General features: G+C 40.7%; 1 protein-coding gene and 1 non-coding gene across 3 annotated transcripts in view; both read left to right on the top strand.

The window, feature by feature from the left end:
* The window catches only part of SLC10A7 (solute carrier family 10 member 7), a 191,923-nt gene that overhangs the window by 3,421 nt on the left and 168,912 nt on the right, over positions 1-19,590 (top strand). For both annotated transcript variants that reach the window (XM_037162355.2, XM_037162354.2), the window contains exons 2-4: positions 3,550-3,632; positions 8,477-8,613; positions 13,949-14,024. In XM_037162355.2, the coding sequence (XP_037018250.1) occupies positions 3,550-3,632; positions 8,477-8,613; positions 13,949-14,024 (296 nt within the window). The remainder of the gene's footprint in view (positions 1-3,549; positions 3,633-8,476; positions 8,614-13,948; positions 14,025-19,590) is intronic.
* On the top strand, positions 8,706-8,842 carry LOC119061746 (small nucleolar RNA SNORA42/SNORA80 family). Its single transcript, XR_005084846.2, has one exon. It is a non-coding gene; the product is annotated as a small nucleolar RNA SNORA42/SNORA80 family (small nucleolar RNA).

The raw sequence follows: 19,590 nt of genomic DNA, 5'->3' as shown, positions 1-19,590 counted from the left end.
TTCCATTAACAATACATAAACCTTACAAAGGAAACTGCTTCATTTTTCCAGTGGAAAAAAATAACCAGAAAATGCTGTAAGTCCAAGAATATTGGCATGAATATCTTAGATTAGGTTCAGAAGTGAAATTTACTTTGGTGATGAGTAGATTTTATGAAATAATAATAGTTCATTGCATTCTCAAGCATTTCAAATGCTTTTCTTTTCCCTTCATTAAAAAGCATGAGTTCTGGAGCCCCCAAATTGCTTCATTTTTTTTTATGGCCAACTTTTCTTTTGATTGTGCTGCCTCATTTCACTCTCACTGATAAACACTTTTTGCTTTTGTTTAGAGGAAAAGTTAAAACTTATATTTCTACTGTAGCTTTACAGCCATTTTCAGATCTGGGTCTTGTTATTTTGGTGAGCTGGAAGATGTAATCATTACCTTGGAGCAGGCCAGGTATCATTTTAAATAGTAGTTTCAACTCTCACCTCTGTGCAAATATTTACCAAGTTTTTATTGCAGCCCTGGGCGACTTCTAGTTGTGCATTCAAAAGTTTAACTGTCTGTTGGCATCTTGGTGGTCCTGTCTCAAATGGGCCTTAGATTTCTCCAAATCAGAATAATTTTTTCCTTTACCTTTTCAAGGTATCTTGTAGGTGTCCCTGGAATACCCTCACCATGTCCTTTTGTGGTGTAGAGTTGTTTAGAGATGCATCTAATTAACAAAACAAAACAAAACAGTATGACCTCTCTCTACAATTTAAAACATTGAAAGTCAAGAATCATTTCACTGATTTATGCCAATTAGTTGATAGTCATCATGTATATGACACGTAACTATCATGTATATGATATATGATAACTGTCTTATATATGATTCACTGATTTATGCCATTTAGTTGATAGTGTATTTATGTGTGTGTATGTGAATTGTGGGAAGAGTTCTTTAAAAATTTGGTTGTTGGCCAACTAAGGTAGATGCTTTAGCTGCCCCAGAGAAACACGGAATCTAAGCAAGTGCCATATGCTTGCTAGGGAGATGCACCTATGGACGTGTCCCCTAGTTGTCACTTGTGACCACATTGCTCACTCTGACCCATCCTAGATGGAAATTCTGGAGGAGCCACTGTGGGCAGAACAAGAATAAGGTCTGATTAAAAAAAACCAGGAGATTGGAGGAAAATAAAAATGACATGGGTTTTTGGAAACTGTATTTAAAATTCCTGGGAGGTACCTGTTTTCAAAACGAGCCAGAGTCCTTGACTCTAAAATCTGTTTTGGAATCACCTCCCTCAGTTGTTGAGGACACATTATTTCTAAGTGTGAGCGACTGAGAAGAGTGAGCTCACAAGTATAACAATAACGTGCCTCCTTTACTGTCCTGCTGCGTGATGCCATTTGCACTCACTTTCTCCCTTTCACTCCCTTTTCTCACATCCCAGCAAAATGATCTGTAAATGCCAGGTAGATGAAAGAATTTATAGCATTGTTTAAGGAGATCTTTGTCATCTTTTATTAACAGTTGTACTACAAATGCCTAAGATATCATAGTTGCTCAATAAATATTTGTTGACTGAATGAATGGTGGTTATTCCCAAGCTTGGAGCTCATTCACCTCTGCAGGTGTCGCAGGGAGTCGGGGAACAGAGGAGCCATGACTGTGGTGCTGTGGTTTTGTTTAGCGGTGTACTACTTTTTTAGGACTGCCACAACTAATCACCACACACTGGGTGGCTTAAAACAGCAGACATTTATTTAGTCGCAGTTCCGGAGGCTAAGGTCGGATCAGGATGCCCGCAGGGTCACGCTTCCCCTGAAGGCCGACTCTCTTCCAGAGAAGAGCCTTTCCTTGTTTGCTCCAGCTTGTGGTGGCTGCCAGCTGTCAGTTTTCTTGGTGACAGGACTGGAGGCTCTGCCTCTGTCTTCACATGGCCATCTTCCCTCTGTGTGTGACAGAGTCCAAGTTCCCCTCTTTTTATAAGAATACCAGTCATTGGGCCCTGGCTGGTGTGGCTCAGTGGATTGAGGGCTGGCTTGCAAACCAAAGGGTGGCTGGTTCGATTCCCAGGCAGGGCACATGCCTGGGTTGTGAGCCAGGTCCCCAGTAGGAAGCACATGAGAGGCACCCACACATCGATGTTTCTCTCCCTCTCTTTCTCCTTCCCTTTCTCTAAAAATAAATAAACTCTTAAAAAAAAGAAAAAAAATACCAGCCATCGGATTAGGGTCCATGGTAATCAGATAAGATTTCATGTTAATTTGATCACCCATATTTTGCTGTATATAATGTGCATTCATGTTTTACACTCATTATACATGGGATTCGTTATTATGTCCATGGTGTATAATCATTATACCCATGTATAATGCACATCCTTATTTTTTCCCTCAAAAACTTGGGCAAAAAAGTGTACATTATACATGGCAAAATATGATACATCTGTAAAGACCCCACTTCCAAATAAGGTCACATTCACAGGTTCTGGGCGGACACGGATTTCGGAGGGGACACTATTCAGCCCAGCACAAGAGGCCTGAGTGGAATGTCCGCTGCGACATTCAAGCTGTTCCAGGGGTTCCTCGGCCACAGCACTGCTGCTGGCCCGAGGGCTGCCCCGAGCGTCCCACGGTGCTGAGCAGGATGTCAGTCATACCTCCTGGTCCCTGAGTTCACTCAACCGAGAAATGTCTGCATGTCGCCAGATGTCGGCTGCCCCTGCCAGAGAATCACTTGTATACAGGCATAAAACAGTATTTTCTCAGACTATGTCTTTTAAAAGAAAGTTGTCCATTGGTTAGCACATTTGGTCTTTAAGCCAGTTGTGTGTAAGCCACAACAATGAATAAGGGTTCGGGTCGCCCCTATCGCACTCACGACGTTGATGCCCCTGGGATGATGCCAGCCCAACTCTGGAGAGGATTTGTCTGGAGGGCAAAGATCAGGCCTGTCTGGTTCACTGAGTGTGCCCGGGGCTGGGCACAGTTTCATACCATTTTCAGTGTTGACAACAGACTGTTGAGCCACTCTATTACTCTCTCTGCATTATCTCCATCCCACAGTAAGTCCCCAATAAATAGTTGTAGATTTATTAGTCTAATCTAAATAAATACTCTTGGGGAGAACTGAATGTATGCATGAATACAAGCTTTTCTTTCTGGTCTCCTAGAAGAAATAACATAATGTTTGCTAAAGACATGTAGCTGCTTCCACTGATTCTCTCCTTTCGGTATCAGGAATTTCATTTGTCACATAAGCACTGACATGGTGGTGGACACCGTGGGGGCCTGTGTTGAAGGTGGTGACTGTGCGCTGTCCTGTGTAGAGTGGAGTTTATTTTTATTTTTGTGGTTGGAGGACACTGTGCTGCACTGGACAGCCGTGGTCCTGCCTCCTGGAAACTCCTCTCTGGGATTAGACTGTATCACAGCACAGGCCTAACTGCGAGGACAGCAGTGTCAACACTAAGGTCCCAAGTACTGTTTGTCCTTCTCCAGTGGATTTGTGTGTCACTCGGGAAGACTAGAAATGCTTATCTAACAGGAACTCATTTTTCTCTCTTCAGGACCGCTGAAGCCAGAAATAACCGTCTCCTACATCGCTGTGGCAACAATATTCTTTAACAGTGGACTCTCATTAAACACAGAGGTACTGTCACCTATGGGGCACAGGAAAACCAGGGAGAAAAATTGAAATTGTACTTCATATTTTGAAATGTCAGAATCCTTTTGTAAATGTGTGTGTATCAGTAGCCTGAAGGCCTCGCTGTAACAGAAGCTAACCTGGGCTTCGGCATAGGACTTGTGTTTTGTACCTGCAGAGTCTAGAAACTTCATAGGTGTGCAGTGTGGACCCTGAGGATGTGTTTATAATTTGTACGCTTACAACATGGCCACCGAAGTGAGGCCACCGAAGTGAAGTGTCTCCTTCAGGTCCCCCTGCTGTGGTACTTGCAGGCTGTTCATGTTTATTTGGGTTTCTGTGACTTTGTGGATCTTCTTTTGTTCCCAGGACTGAGGCTGCTCAAGCCATATTTGTAATGACTTTGAACTAATTTGTATTTTTTAAAGTATATTCTTTGCTAGCGTAGAGTCTATTAAATGCCGGTAGATGTTTTAAGGAAATATCGGTATTTTTTCATAGGAAGTCACACTCCGTTGTGAAGATATCCAGGTTGTGTTATTTACTGCTCCAGGTGTCTCTGAACATTGGACTACTTGGAATGAAAGAAATCCAGACATTTTTATACCCCAGATAGATAGGAATGAGAATTTAGGATTCCCTTTTGACTTTTAATGGAAGGAAAAAGTAGGAGAAATAACCATTTGCTTTTGAAGAAATTGGAGTTTTAAAAGTTGTCATTCTAAGATGTTTACTTCTGTGTAGACAGGAAAATCTTGCTATGTAGGAAGGATTTTGGCGGGGGGTGACTTTAAAACTTAAAATTCTGTTTGTGCACCATATCTTGCTTTTACTTAAAGTTTTTTTTCTTTTAATTGTGATTTGAATGAAGGTCAAATTTACCTACTTCCTTTTGATCATCCCAGTAGCAACATGGGAAAAAATGTGGTTATCCTAAATTTATGTATTCTGTAGTTAGCAGGTTGGTATAAATTGTGTCTCCAGGATGCTAAATACTTTTACGAACTGCTGGTCTTCTGAGAATAGCTTACATGGGTGGGATTTCCTAACTATGTCAGATTCCAGTTTCTGTAAATTTCATTGACACAAAAGGACTATGATTAGTACTTAGACGGCATAGGGCTTTTTCTATCAACACCAGAGTTCTATTGGTCGGCCAGTGTGGGACACAGTGGTCTAGTAAGGTCCTCGCTGCTCCTGTGGCGCTGGTCTGGTCTCCCTTAGGGGTCTTCCTGATGTCCTGGGCTGGTGCTCTTTGTCAGGCAGCTGCCTTACCCGCGTCCCCTACTTTGGACTTTGCTCTGACTATGTCCCCTGACGGTTGTGTAATGGCTACAGCTGTATTTAATGCCGTGGGAAACCTGGCGGAAGACTTGATTCTTACCTTAGCTTCTTGCTTAATGCGATTCTCTGTAAAGCTGCCAATGTCACAGGACGCAGGAGTTGAAGAAGGAATCCCCCCCCCCCCATTATGGGTATTTCCCCAAGGACCAAATTCTTCTGTAAGCCTCCAAGAAACCTTCAGAGTCATCCAGCTAATTTGGATCTAATGAGGAAATGCCTTGATCCCTTTGCGTTCTCCTGGTATCTAAGTAGCCATCAAAGCCATTTCCCCCATAAAAGATCCTTTTGAAACTAATACAGCATTAATTCATTTTCAAGATCCATTTAACTTAAGATGCCCTAGATTGATTGTGTCCTTGTGTAATGTTAAACCACCTCTAGGCCCTGCTAATTTCCTGGGCAACTGAAGAGCTCTAAGTTGGAAGGTCGCACTCTGGTTGTGAGTTGTCTTCTAGTTAATAACCTTAAATTAGTTTCAGCTGGGACAACTAATTTTATATCCTGTTAGGTCTTAGAATAGTGCATTTTTTTGCGCATAGAAGGTGAGTTATTATTTATTTGAGTTTCTTTGAAAGCATTCACAGTGGTCCCATTCAAGTCTAATTCATATTGAACATTTCATGTAGTATTACTCATACAGTGATATGGTGTGTGTATTCTAAAATTTGTTTATTAAAATTATAAAGAACTCTGTGTTAATACTTCATGTTGAAAAAATTCAATGATAAATCTTCAGTTTTATAACTATCGATTTCTAGTTTTTGAAATACCTGCTGAAATGGTTTCTGAAATTTTACTGTACTACAGTGTAATAAGGTCACATTTGAAGTATGTGTGTATTTTATATATGGCTAACTCCGAGCCTCCAGTTTCAGAGGACTTTTCAGTTAGACGGTGGCAGGACCAAATTCATTTAAACAAATAGCCTGTCCCTCACTGCAAGGTGCTGTGCCTGGTGCTGGGGTAGAAACAGAGAGGAACGGGAAGCTCAGGGCCTGAGAAGGGTCCTGAGTAGAGCAGAATATACAGGTTTTTCCTTATTTTCTTCAGCAGATTATCTTTTAAAGTCCTATTTGCTCAGAAGTAAATATAGCAAACCCTGAACTTGAGGCTCCTGCTGCTTGTTTCCGTCCCAGAGCTATGAGGCTGACCCTCGGAAATCAGATAAAGGTCATGTAAGGGTTAGAAGGGAAATCAGTATGTGAGGAAAATATCTCTACAGCTCAGTCAGAGGCGCTGACTCTAAACCATTCTTGATGCCGTCAGTGAGACTCTGGTATAATCAGTATGTGGAGTGTCTCCTTAACTTCAATGGAATTTGACCTGCATTACATGTGAAAAAACAAAATGTCATGCAGAATCAACTTTTCAATTATTCACAACGACATCTATTTGAATACGTGGCCCTAAATCCGCATGGACATATGTGGAATAATGCCACTTTGGATTTTATGGTGTCACTTGCTTTTTCTTTCCCTGTGTTACCTTATTTCCGTTTAATGCTGTATGAAAACCTAGAAAATACATAACACTGGGTTTTTGTGACGGTTTTGAAAATCTTTCTTAGGAGCACTTAACGTCTGTTAATCTCCCTGTTGTTAGGGGGCCTCTTATGACCCAGCACAGTAGGCCCTTGTGAATCATTCTCTGGGTCCCTTACTGTTCCATTGTTCTGATGTGATATCAGTTGTTTCTAGTTGTCGTTTATTAGGTCAGCCAGTAGTGCTGAACTGTACTTTATTTTTCATAACTGTTTTCTGGTTTCGGAGGTGGTATTTCCCCATTGTAGAAAGATTAGAAAGAGCAAAAATAACTTATCGCATCTGTATGTTTTTAAGTTCTTTTTTTCTTAAACATATTTTACATATAGAATATTTTTAAGTAAAACATTTTTGAAATTGTACATACATATTTAAGTATGTCTATAGGTCTACACACACTTGCATACATATACCCACATGCGTATATGATCTTATTTTTTCCACGTGACATTGTATAAAAATAATTTTTCATGTGCTTTAGTACTTTTGCATTTAGTATGGCTCCAGGTCTGTCTGGTGTGGCCCACTTGCCCTACATCAGTCCCCAGTTGCCAGAAGTCCCTTGGATGTCCTTAGGACATCTTGCGATGGAAGTGGAACTGCTGTGTGTCTTCACACAGAGACATAAATCATGGGAGCCAGAGAGACAAACCCTAGAAGTGGTGCTCAGTGAATGAGGTGGCCTTGATCTACCACTTATGAAACTATGCATTTTGGCTAATGCCTCCGAAGCTGAAGGTCTTTCGAATGTCTTGCTTGAACTGGGGATGGTGGGGACATTGTTACAATGCTGTGTTTAACCAGTGACTCTCTGGCATCTTTGAATGAGGTCCGATGACTACCTGAATGTTTTATGCAAATTTTCTACTACTTTCTGAATTTGTTTTACTTCCACGGAATAACCACATAATTCAAAGAAATTCCAATGCAAATGCTTATTAATTAGTATATATTCAAAACCCCAAATTTAACTGAGTTACCTTTTCTTTAGCTGTTAGACTCATAACAAGTGCCTGGTTTGTTATGTTTTCTGGGACGTTCTGCCCTCCTGGGCATTGGTGTGACACAGTGGAAGAAGCAGGAACACATTTATTAGGTTTGGTGCTGAGCTTCGCTGGGTAGCAGCTCTCAACCTCAGCTTCTTCATCAGTAAAACAGGAACAATAATCTCCACCTAAGGGGGTCGATTTGAGGATTCAATGGGGAACGTACATGCAGGGGCAAGCTCAGAGAATAGCATGTAACTACTCCCCAGTAAGTGTTAATACAGGAAGCTAGTGAGTAGATGTTATGGAAAAAGTGATTTTGAATTCTAGAATGTTGTTGGGGAGAGCATTTTTTTAAATTATGATTTGTGTGTAGATTTAGTAACTTCTTGCCAAATGGAGGCCTTTGTAGGTCTGGTGTAATTAACAGAGGTTAATTGTTATATTTAATTAAAATGTGATATAGGTCCTGCTAACATTTTTAAACAAGATTTATTTTTTTAGGTAGTTGAACATACATATTTCTTTACAGTGGTAACAGTTCTCAGATACAGTAGTGCAGAGGTGTTTAGCCTAGTCCTGGTCCAGAATTGCACAAATCTGAATTGTGGTATATTATATATTTGAAAGCAGTTAGAATATTTCAGGAATTTTATATAAAAATCACAATCTTCATGGAAAACATCATAGCCATCATTAATAAATTTTTCTCAAAGTTTGGCCCTTGTGCATGTGTTTATAGGGAAAAATTTTAGCTGTGAAATAACTCCAAATTGATGGATGTAACTAGACTTATTGCAGTGATCATTTTGCGATAAATACAGATATCGAATCATCATGTTATACACCTGAAATTAATAGAATGTTATATGTCAATTATATCTCAATTAAAAAACTAATTTATGCAACGTTAGTTTAGTAGCAGTCTTTCTTCAGAAGCACTTTTCTGACTTTTTAAATTTTGTATCTATTTTTCCAGGAGCTGACTGGTGCTTTGGTGCATATAAGACTGCATCTTTTCATTCAGATCTTTACACTTGCCTTCTTCCCAGCAACAATATGGCTTTTTCTTCAGCTTCTATCAATCACACCAATCAACGAATGGCTTTTAAAAGGGTATGTTTAAATATTTTGAACAGTTCACTTTTAATGGGACATTTTTAGCGACACTATTGTCCCTGTAGCAACTATATATAAAAGGGCCTAGAGCATGGTCATGGATTTATGGCGGGCCCTTCCCTGTGGGCCTCTCATGGTGTACCCGTGCCAAAGTAAACTGCAGCCCCGAACCATTGCCCAGACTCCTTCTCTGTGGGCTGTGAGCACTGAAGGGGGTTGTACAGTGTGAAAAAAAATGAAAAAAATGAAAAAACATAAAAGGGCCTATGTGTAGTAGCTTATAAGAAAATAAAAACACTTTTAACATTCTTAATAACCTTTAAAATGAGTGTTTCATCAGGGAGATCCATCAAAGAATTTTATAACAGAATCTTAAAATGACACCCATATGTTAACTGTAAGTTTCTGAAGGAACACTTTTCTGGGAATTGAAAAGAGTTGTGTTGGGAGAAAAATGGAAGAGACTAGAGCAGGGATGTCAAACGCATTTTTACCAGGAGCCACATCAGCTTCGTGGTTGACTTCAAAGAACCGAGATAATTTTAGGACTGCGTAAATGTAACTGCTCCTTAACTGTTAAGGAGTTGAAATTACATTCAACCCTTTGAAGGCAACCATGAGGCTGATGTGGCCCCTGGTGAAAATGAGTTCGACACCCCTGGACTAGAGGATGTATGATCGGCGTGGGTGTGTAAGTGTAGACTGTTAGTTGGGCACTTTGGCTTTTGAAGTGCATCTTGCCAAATGTATACAGATAATGGCTGGGAGTAATGTGCTTTTAAAATGTACAGGGAGGACAAAATCTATACCAGGGACAAGCATTTAACTTTTTACTTCTCTTACATGTTTGGTTGGACAGTTGAATTAACGATAGATTTTCATCAGAATCTTTTCTCCCATTAAAAGTGTGACCATGTTAACTAAAAGAATATAATGATTTTTAAAGAGTATTTGAATCGATTTAAATTGACTGTATGGCTCCAAGATGGCATGCTGACCCTGTCCCTAACTGGCTATTTGACTTTGAGAAAGGCATTTAATAGTTTTGAAACTGTTTCCCAGTTTATAAAATGGAGGTAATCCTACTTTTACTGCCTGCTTAGCAACAGTGTCAGGAATATCAATTAAGGCATCCCTTTAGCACCTATGTGCCAGGAATCAGTAGAGGTATCGGAAAACCAATAGTGAGCAAGATTTGCCAAGAGCCAGTTAGTTTTGCACATCGAAGAGATTGGATGTGATTTTCACTGAACAACTAACTAACTAGATGATCAAAGTGACCCGAAGTGAGACTCTGGATGTGGTTGAAAGTGGTTGGGTGCACGGGCTGGTGATTACATGAGATTGTTTCTTCTGGGTGTAGAGTGTTCCAGGCAAAGAAAGCAGAATGTGCAAGGGCCCCCAGGCAGGCACAGGCCTGGGGTGTTCTAGGGTCAGGAAAGCAACTGGAGCCTGGCAATAATGGAGAATGAATAGTATGACTTGGAGTTGCAAAGGCAGGCAGGAGCCAGTCACCCAGGGCATTGTAGGCTTTGGTCAAGCAGTCAGATTTTATTCTGAGTGCTACAGGAAGTTAAATAAGAAAGTGGTGTTGTCTGAGTAATATTTGCAAATGATTCTCTTGGCCACTCTGCAGAGAAAAGGTAGTAGGAGGGCCTGAGAGAAAGCCAGGAGACCAGCTCAGAGGCTAGTGTGGTGTAGCAGTGCAGTGGGGGAAATCGGTGTGTGAAGGATGGGTTTTAAAATCAGCATTCTCAGAGTGCATAGATGGGTGGGACAGGGAGAGAGGGGGACAGGCAGGAATCGAGGATGACTTCTGGATTTGGGGTATGAGCCACTGGGTGACTGGAGACATCCTTACTCAGCTGCAGAGAAGTAAGTTAGGACAAGAGGGGAAAATCAGGAGTGCTATTTTGTCCAGAGTGAATTTGAGAGGACAATCATAAAATTTTACTGGAAAGTGTAAATGCCATAAATACAATGACATCATTTTGGAGCAAAATGTCTGGAGTGGGCAAAAGTAGGTTTATAGTTGTCATATAAATAAATAATAAAATAATAAATAATAATATAAGAATAAACTCTGTTTCATGTACTCACAGCTGTAAACATGCTTTTGCTCACCTCTATAGAATGTGTATTAAGAACCAATAGTTACTCAGTATCTGCCATGTATAGAGCAGTAAGAAATAGGAAGGTATTAACTCATTTTCCTTGTTTCAGGGAATTTCCAATTTAGTTAGATATATAGGACATATATACATAATAGTAACCAACCAAAATGGGCCAGCAAATGGTATGTCAGGTGAGTGGTGTAATCGATAAAGAGTAAGAGGTTCTGCAAGGGTTGTGTCCCCCTACAGCGGAGAATTCAAACGTGAGACACTAGTGGGAGAAAAAAGTTTCATTTGGGCCAGCTTGCAGGAGACCAGAACTACTGACTCTGTGGAGGATGGAGAGTGCTTAAGGGCGCTAAACGAGAGAATGACGTGCTAAGAAGTGGCCATCAAGGAGGACTAACCTGCTAGCACTGTGCTGGGTGTACAGACGGTGTAGAGTAGGCCTGCACTCTCACGATGCTGAGTCAGGTGAGCACACAGCTCTCACCTCAGGACGTAAAGGAGCATGAACTTAGCCTAAGGTAATCAGGGAATGCGCCTCATAGCTTACTTCCCCCCTTCCTCTCCCCATTTTGAGGATATATACTTAGTATGTTAACTTTAAGGACTTGCAGACTCCTGTGTCATGATCCTGTTTAAGTCATTGAAATAAATATATTCTGAGTACCTACCCCTTACTTTGCTGTGTTGAAGGGAAAGACTGGAGGTAGAGAGAGCATTCAGTAGGCATCTGTACGTGTCCAGACTTGGGGGAAACTCATCTGAAGGGGGGTGATGGCAACGGTCATGGACAACAGTGGCAAGTTGTCATGGTGATTGATTGCTGAGGAGTGCGTGGAACCACACATAACTCCAGTGTCAAACTGGGCATAAGGAAAATGCTATCCCATTGACGAAAATAGGTCAGCTAAAAGTAAAATTATTTTTTTAAATTAAATACATGAATCTGGCCCTGGCTGGGTAGCCCAGTTTTTTAGAGCGTCCTCCCAATATGCCAAGGTTGTGAGTTCAGTCCCCCGCAGGGCACATACAAGAATCAACCAATGAATGCATAAACAAGTGACACAAAAATGGGTTCTTCTCTCTCTCATTCCCTCCCTCCTTTCTTCTCTCTAAAATCAGTAAAAAATAAAAAAAGAGAAAATACATAAATTTAACACTAGGTATGTTTAGTTTAAGGTAGCAATTATAGGCAGGTACAAATTAGGGCATGGAACTTAGGAGTAGAGATGTAAATTTGAAAGTATCCCTGTGGATTCAAATGTGAACCTAAAGTTGTGAAGAAGGAAGGAAAGACAGAAGAAAACTAAAATGAGCTGGTTTAAAAGATAGGAGATAAATTAGATCGATGAGGTACCATGGTAACCAAGGGAATAGAGTGCATTGACAAACAAGAAAGAAAGAATAAATACGGGAAAATTGATAATGGATTTGGTGGATAGGAGGTGCCTGGTTAGGTAAAAGTTACTTAAGATGACTTTTAAGAGTAGAAGGGGCATATGTCCGATTCCAGGGGAGTAAAGAGAGGATGGGCTTTCGGGTCATGGGCGTGGAGTGCACTGTGAAGAAGGTCCATAGTGAGCCACAGTGAAAAAGCAGGATTACGTCTTGAGGAGGTAATGACACTAATTCAAGGTTATTATCTACAGTTATGTGTTCAATCTTCTGAATTTACGTGTTGAAGGCAGGAATGATACCTCATGCTTTTTTTATACCCTTGTGTGGTGTCCTATGTGCAGAAGGCATCAGTATCCCATAAATAGTTAAGGATTTTTATTTTAGATAGGGGGAACTCTGCTTCTTTGTATATAGAAGGGAAGAGGCCAGGAGAGAGGGAAAGAGCAAAAACACTGAAAAATCGAAAATACCTGAGAGGACCTATCTTAGAATTGAAGGGTAGAAGGGGGTATCTCTCACACCCAGAGAGGGTGGCGGTAAGGCAGGTCACTGACCCTGGATTTCAGAATAAAAGTTTAACCCTAGGCAGGCAGCTTTGTGAGTTTAGGCAAGTTATTTAACTTTCTTCTTAATTTCACTTTTCAGTAAAATGATAATAATAGCACCTATCTTAAATACTAGTAAGGAAGAAATGAGTCAAGTGTCCAGAGCAGTATCTACTGCAAATGGTAGATGTTTAGTACTTTAGTGATGAGGGAGGCTCAGAGACTGGAAATTCGTAATCGGACAGACTACGTCAGCATCACTTGGGTGCTAGAAAACAGTCCTCAAAAGGAGACCTTGTTGAATTGAACTGAGCTGGAAATCCCACAAAAGGTGTTTTCTTATATTTTTTCTGTCAAAATGAATTAAAACTTATTTTTACCTTTTAAATTTCAGAGCTAATGTAAATCCATTGTGTAAAGTTTACATAATACATTATTACAAAAGTGAATACAAATGGTCTGTAGTCTTACATTCAAAGTATCAGTCAGACACTGCCCTCTGTTTCCCGTCTGCGCGTTCTCCTTGGGTCCGGCCAGCCACCCCCGAGGGCCGAGGAGCGCTTCGCATCATCAGCCCTTCGATTGGCTGTGCGTTGCTTCATGCGCTTGTCACGCAGTGTGTTTTCTACCCTGATCCAAAGGGGTAGACTCTTGTCATGACCTGGGTATTAAAGTCAATATTTAGCCTAGATGCTAGAATTTATTACAGTCTGAGTCCAGGAGGTGCACGATTGTGTCACGCCTGTTTCCGTAAGGGTGTTCCAGCAACATGTGAGCTGAGAGCTGGAGAATTGCTGTTTTATAGAAAGGGATCGGCAAGTGTAGCTTGTGTTTTGTTAAAAATCTTTGAACTTTGGAAGTGGTTTTAAAGTTTTATTTTTGCCAAAAGACTTTCTACAAAAAATGTGCAGAAAAAATACCTGAAAATAACCTCAGATCAAAAATTGTATACACTTACCAAATAATTAACCGTTTTGTTTTCCATTGACTGTGCTTACTATAACTTGATTTTTTAAAAATTATATAATAAGAGCTTAAATAATTTTTAAAAAATCCCCCAGGCCTGGAATGGAGTGAGAGCTTCCCCGTGCGTTTGCAGCATCTTCTGGGCCGTGTGGCCTCATATAGAACAGTCTGTACTTAGCAGGGCATGTACAGGAAGAATCACTCTCTTATTTCGATTTACTCAGCTCTGCTATTTTGGAATGAGTGTAGTGAAAACTGTTTATGACTTCAAAATACTATTTATAATTGCATCTTCTTTTTCAGTTTGCAGACTGTGGGCTGCATGCCTCCCCCTGTGTCTTCTGCAGTGATTCTGACCAAGGCGGTCGGTGGAAACGAGGTGAGTTATAGGGCTAACTTTATTTCAGTAGAAATGGGTGCAGTGCTTTTCTTTTTATATCCTGTTTTATGACGAAGGGGCCATGTCACAGAAGACGCATAACCATAGCAGCTTATGCCAGAAGCGAGCATATTTATGTATTAGCATGATGCTAAAATTGACGATGATTAGTAGAATTTGGCATTTCAAGGAGAAGAGGAGGGGAGCCGAGTGAAGTAGGGATGGTGATTTTTCTACCTTGGGGGGAACTGGGAGACAGGACATGGAATCCAAGGAGAGCACCTTCTCACCCAAGACTCATGAACTGAGGACACCCGCCACAGCCATTCCTTAGTTCTTAAAAAAATGTTGTAACAAATTAAATTCATGGAGAAAGGGCCAGTATAAGTTTAATGGCTAGTGAAGATGGTATACAAAGGAGAAAAAAGGACAGATTTTTAAGAGAAGTTCTAAGAAATGATCCAGCTACCAGGGGATTGTGGCAAATAAGACTGCTTGTGTATTGGGGTAGCACTTGTCCATTTCAGGAGCACTGACAGCTGGCTCTTCCGGGTTGAAGGGTGTACAGCTTTATACGAGGGACTTCGCTTCACAGTAGTCCACTCCTCCTTCCCAGTGAGACCCCTCGTTCAGGAAAGCATACTAGATGCAATCAGGGGAGACGTCAGGGGCTGCCACTTTAATTCTTTCTTAGGATTTCGGTTTTTCTGCATCTTATTTGCAGCCACTTTATTCATCCCCAGAATATTTATTGGTCACCTGCTACATCCTTTTTAACAATAGGTTTATTGAAGTATTATTGACGTACAACTAACTGCACAAATTTAAACAATTTAATGTTTTGACATCTGTCTGTGTTTGTGAAATGATCACTGCAATGAAGATAGTGAGCATGTCTGGCCCCCTCAAAGGTTTCCTTGCACCCCCAGTAATCCCTCCTGTCCATCCTTCGGAGCCTCCCTCTTCTCCCGGCAACCACGGATTTGTTTTCAGTTGCTGCGCATTAGTTTGCATCTTCTAGACTTTTATGTAATGAAACCATACAATGTATACTCTCTTTTTTCTTTTTACTCAACATAGTTATCTTGAGATTCATATATATTGTATGTATCAATAATTCATTCCTTTTTATTGCTGATTTGTATTATTTTGTATCAATATGCCACAACTTGTTTATCCATTCACTTGTTGATGGACATTTGGGCAGTTTCAATTTTGGACTATTGAACATTTATGTACAAATAAGCGGACACATACTTTCAGTTCTCTTGGGAATATTTAGCAGTACAATGGCTGAATCATCTAGTAGGTGTGTTTTAGCACTTTCAACCAAGGGAAGAATCACAAATAAATAGTTATAAATCACCTATAAATAGCTTCTGAAGTGAACCATTTCTATTAATTATGGACACTTTCCTTGTTACCACAAGTGCATGTTTGACTTTTTAAGAAATTGCCGAAGTAGTTTCTAAAGTGGTTGTACATTCTACACTTCAAGCAGTGATGTCTGAAAGTTCTAGTGCCCACATCTTGTCAGCCCTTGGTTCTGTCGGTCGTTTTAATCTTAGCCATTCTAATATGTGTGTAGTGGTATCTTTCCATGGCTTTCATTTAGTTGTCATGTCCCAGTGACTAGTAAAGGTGAGCATTATGAACTTTCCATGTGCTTATTTGCTGTCCTTTTTTGACAAAATGTCTATTAAATCTTTTGCTTTTTAAAAAACAATAAATGGAGTATTTTGTTTTATTGATGGGATTTGAGCATTTTATATACTCTGGATACAAGTCTCCGTTATCAGACATATGCTTCTTAAGTATTTTCTCCCAGTGTGTGGCTTGTTTTTTCCAGTTTCTTACCAGTGTCTTTTTGAAGAGCAGGATGGTAGTGGGGGCACTGAAATGTGGTTGGATTCCTGATGTATTCTGAAGGCACAGGGTGTGCTGGTGAATGGGGTGTGGGGTGTGAGAGAAACAGAGGTGGTAAGAATGACTTCAGGGTTTTCGACTGAGCAGGTGGAAGGATGGAGTTGCTGATGGGGAGATGAGTACCATGTGGGAGGAGGTTTGGGAGTATCGGTCCGGGTGATAACTAAGGATGCTGAAATCTCGATGGCTAACCATATGGGTTCATTTCTTGCTCGTGGTACGTGTCCCCCGTGGGTCCATTGGAAGGTCTTTGCCATCACTAAGGAAGCCTTGTTAGTGGAGACCCCATGTCTTGAAGGTGCACCCTCTGGCCGGAGCACAGAGCATTTTCGGTTGCCACAGCAGGAAGGAGAGAGACTGAGGAGTCACAAATGCTTTTCATTGACCAGGCGGGAAGTGATAGACTTCTGCTGAATTAAAAAGGCCAGGACAAGTCGTGTGGCTTCACCACGTGTTGTCGTTGATGTGCCCTAAAGGACAGTTGTCATGCCACCCGTGTGGGTAAAGATCAAGAGTTTGTGTTTTTGTTGTGTTAAAGTGCCTGTTACATATCCAAATGGACATGTTGGAAAGCAATTAGATACAGAGTTGAAGTTCAGGTCTAAGCTGGAGATATGAATTAGGGAGCCATCAGTGCAGGATTGGCATTTCCAGCCGAGATTGGATGAGATTACTTGGGGAGAGAGCACAGATAGAAAAGAGAGGAAGTTCAGGGACTGAGGTCTGCCGCCCTCTGACAATGAGGAGTCACAGAGAAGGCAATATAGAGAACATAGTGAAATGGAAAGAAAAACCAGAGAGCGTGTTATCCTGGAAGCCAAGTGATGGAAGTGTTTAAAGGGTGACGAGGGATCAGCCACGTCAAATTCTGTGGATAAAACGTGTGTACGATGAATTCTGAGAATGCACCTTGAATCTGGCTACATGGAGGTAAGTTCCTGGTAACCTTGGCCACAGTGGTTTTGGTAGAGTATGGGGGCAAGTGCTTTTCTGGTGTGTGTTCACGAAAGAGCAGGAGGAGAGGAGTTAGAGACAAGAGCATAGACATCTGTCTTGAGGTGCTTTGTGGTAAAAGAGAATAGAGAAATGGGGCCATATTTAAAAGGGAATGTGGGGTCAAAAAATTTTTTTATTGCAGAAATGACTGCATGTTTCTATCGTGATGGGAATTGCACAATAGCGAGGGAGCTGTTGATTTGCAGGAGGGAGTGCCGGAGTAATTTATTTGGGCAAGTGGGAGAGAATGGTGTTGGGTTATATGAGCTTCAGTAGGACTTGGATTATTTATTCACAGTAATGGGAGGCAGGCAGAGTGTGTGCACATGGATGCCCATAGGAGGGTGAAAGGGGTGCACTTGGGGGTTCTGTTTGTATGGGGTGTCTTCATCACTGTCGAGCACTGGGGAGTAAGATTCAGTTTGTCATGAATATCGAAAATTGAGCTTTAGAAATGACACTTGCAAAATCCAGTTTGGTCATACCCTCTGCCATGAAATGAAGACTGTTTTATACTTATGTCAGGGTATGGAAGAAAATGATCTACAAGTAAAAATATTAGATAATTTTAAGTTTAATCTTTTCTAAAATAATGTTATAAGGTAACTGAATATAAGCTTTTGTTGAAGTAAATTTAATAGAAGATTAATCTAGTCTACAGATGGAGAGTAGATTTATTGGTTCATGTAAATGAAAAGGTCCAAAAGCTGAGTCCAGTGTCCGTGCCGTTGGGTGGAAGTTTTGAGTCCGTGTCTCTGAGATTCTGTGTTCCGTGTGGCAGGCAACAGCTTTGTACCCACATGGGTTTCGACACGGTAGACAAATTGCTGGGGTGCATTTCCATGTCCTTTCAAACTGACTATTCTGTGCAGTATTTATGACGTGTAAGAGACTTTTTCTTCTAGGCTTGTGTTACTAAACTTCTAAACATTTAGTTTATGCCCTCATATATGCATATATACATCTTATATATACATCTTTAATGTATATATACATTTAGTGTATGCCTTCAGGTATACAAAGACATCTGGGATCATGTAGCATATCTATACTTCATAATTTGGGGGTTATATGCAGATATAACAGTGTTATTTGAAGTGATTCTATTAGTTTTATTTCGCAAAGCTGTTATGTAACATAGGAAGAAATTTTTTTTCTGTTACTAATATGCCTGTCATTTCAAAGGCTTTTTCCATAAAATTTTTGGTTACCAAAAGGTTTTGTCATGGACGGAAAGTTATTGCATCCTTTAAACCCACAGCTTGTACTTTGGTGAGAAATAGCCTTATTACCTTTTGTTAAAGTTATAAAACAATTTTTGTTTTTATAATGTAGGCATTTTTATTTCAGGGAGCCAACTAGAATTTATAGGAATTTTTAGCCGCAGAAGGAGCTCAGAGTGAGGGCCAGCATGTCGTTGGGGTGTGCAAGGGAGACTGAATGAAGAAGCAAAACGGAGACAGACTTGTGGATGGAGTGCAGAGGACAGTTATGGGCAGCGGGGGGAGGCTCAGGGTGGTCAGGGGTGGAGGGATTAGCAAAAAGGAAAAAGGACTCATGGACGTGGACAGCAGTGTGGCGATTGCTGGGGGGAGGGCGGATAAGTGGACTAATTAGTAATGAAAAAATATAATAAAGATTAAATTTTAGAAAAAAGGAAAGACTGCTTAGAGTCTTTCTGTTTACTGATAGTCTTACTTTGTGGCTTTAAAATTTCAAAGTACTTTTATTTAAATGTTGGGAACATGGTCAGGTTCTTTTTTGTGATTGTTAGTTACTCATTCCGGTGTTTCAAATGGAGCTTTTCAGACGTGTGCCGGTGATGCGGCCTCGTGGATGGTGGTGCTGGCAGTGTGCGTGTTGTGCGTGTGCCGCTTCAGTTATCTCCTTAGGTGGCACAGAAGGAACAGAGACCTGATTTTAGTCCTAAGTGTAAGAAAGAAGGTGGATCAAAGTGTTGTCTGTTTCATTATAACATGGGAGGTACAGGATACACACTTATTCTTTATTTGAAACTGCACATTTGTTAGGTTTAAACTTCTGTTCCAAATATACAGTTCTGTGATTAAGAAAATGATTATTTTTCAAACACCTTACAAAAGTTTTAACCCTCATGAGTCTTGCTAAAAAAATCATTGTTCTAAAATTCAGGTAACTTCTGCCTTATAGTAACTACCATAAGGATTTCTTTTATGAAAGAGGGTTCTTTTTTAAACTGGAAAACCATTTTCCTACGTTTGGAGAGAAAGTGCTGTGTAGTTTTCATGCCGTTGTTACAGAGGCATTTCACGTCTCTGTCACGAGGGAGGCGTATGTCGTGCTGAGCCCTATGTTCTCTGTGTTGGATGCTGAGCCTGGTAATTCGAACGGTGGGAACAGGCATGTTCACCGTGTTCCGGGTACAGGCATGTTATCACACTGTTGGCTTGGGGTTTTTTTGTCTCTTTCTCAAAGTGGATTCCACAGACCACCTGCACTGGCATGACCTGGGGTGGTCAGGAAAAAAACATTCTCATCTGTACCTTAGACCTGTTGCATTCGACTATATGATGGATGGGCCTCGGGATTCTACTTCTTTTTAAAATGATGAGAAGACAGGCATCCGAAAGGTGTGTAAACGCACATACACAGTTCAAAGCACAGC

Source organism: Artibeus jamaicensis, unplaced genomic scaffold, assembly GCF_021234435.1.
Source record: "Artibeus jamaicensis isolate MK-2021 breed Jamaican fruit bat unplaced genomic scaffold, CSHL_Jam_final scaffold_537, whole genome shotgun sequence".
Lineage (NCBI taxonomy): Eukaryota > Metazoa > Chordata > Mammalia > Chiroptera > Phyllostomidae > Artibeus > Artibeus jamaicensis.
The sequence above is the reverse complement of the archived record's forward strand: the minus strand, read 5'-3'. Positions and strand labels throughout refer to the sequence as shown.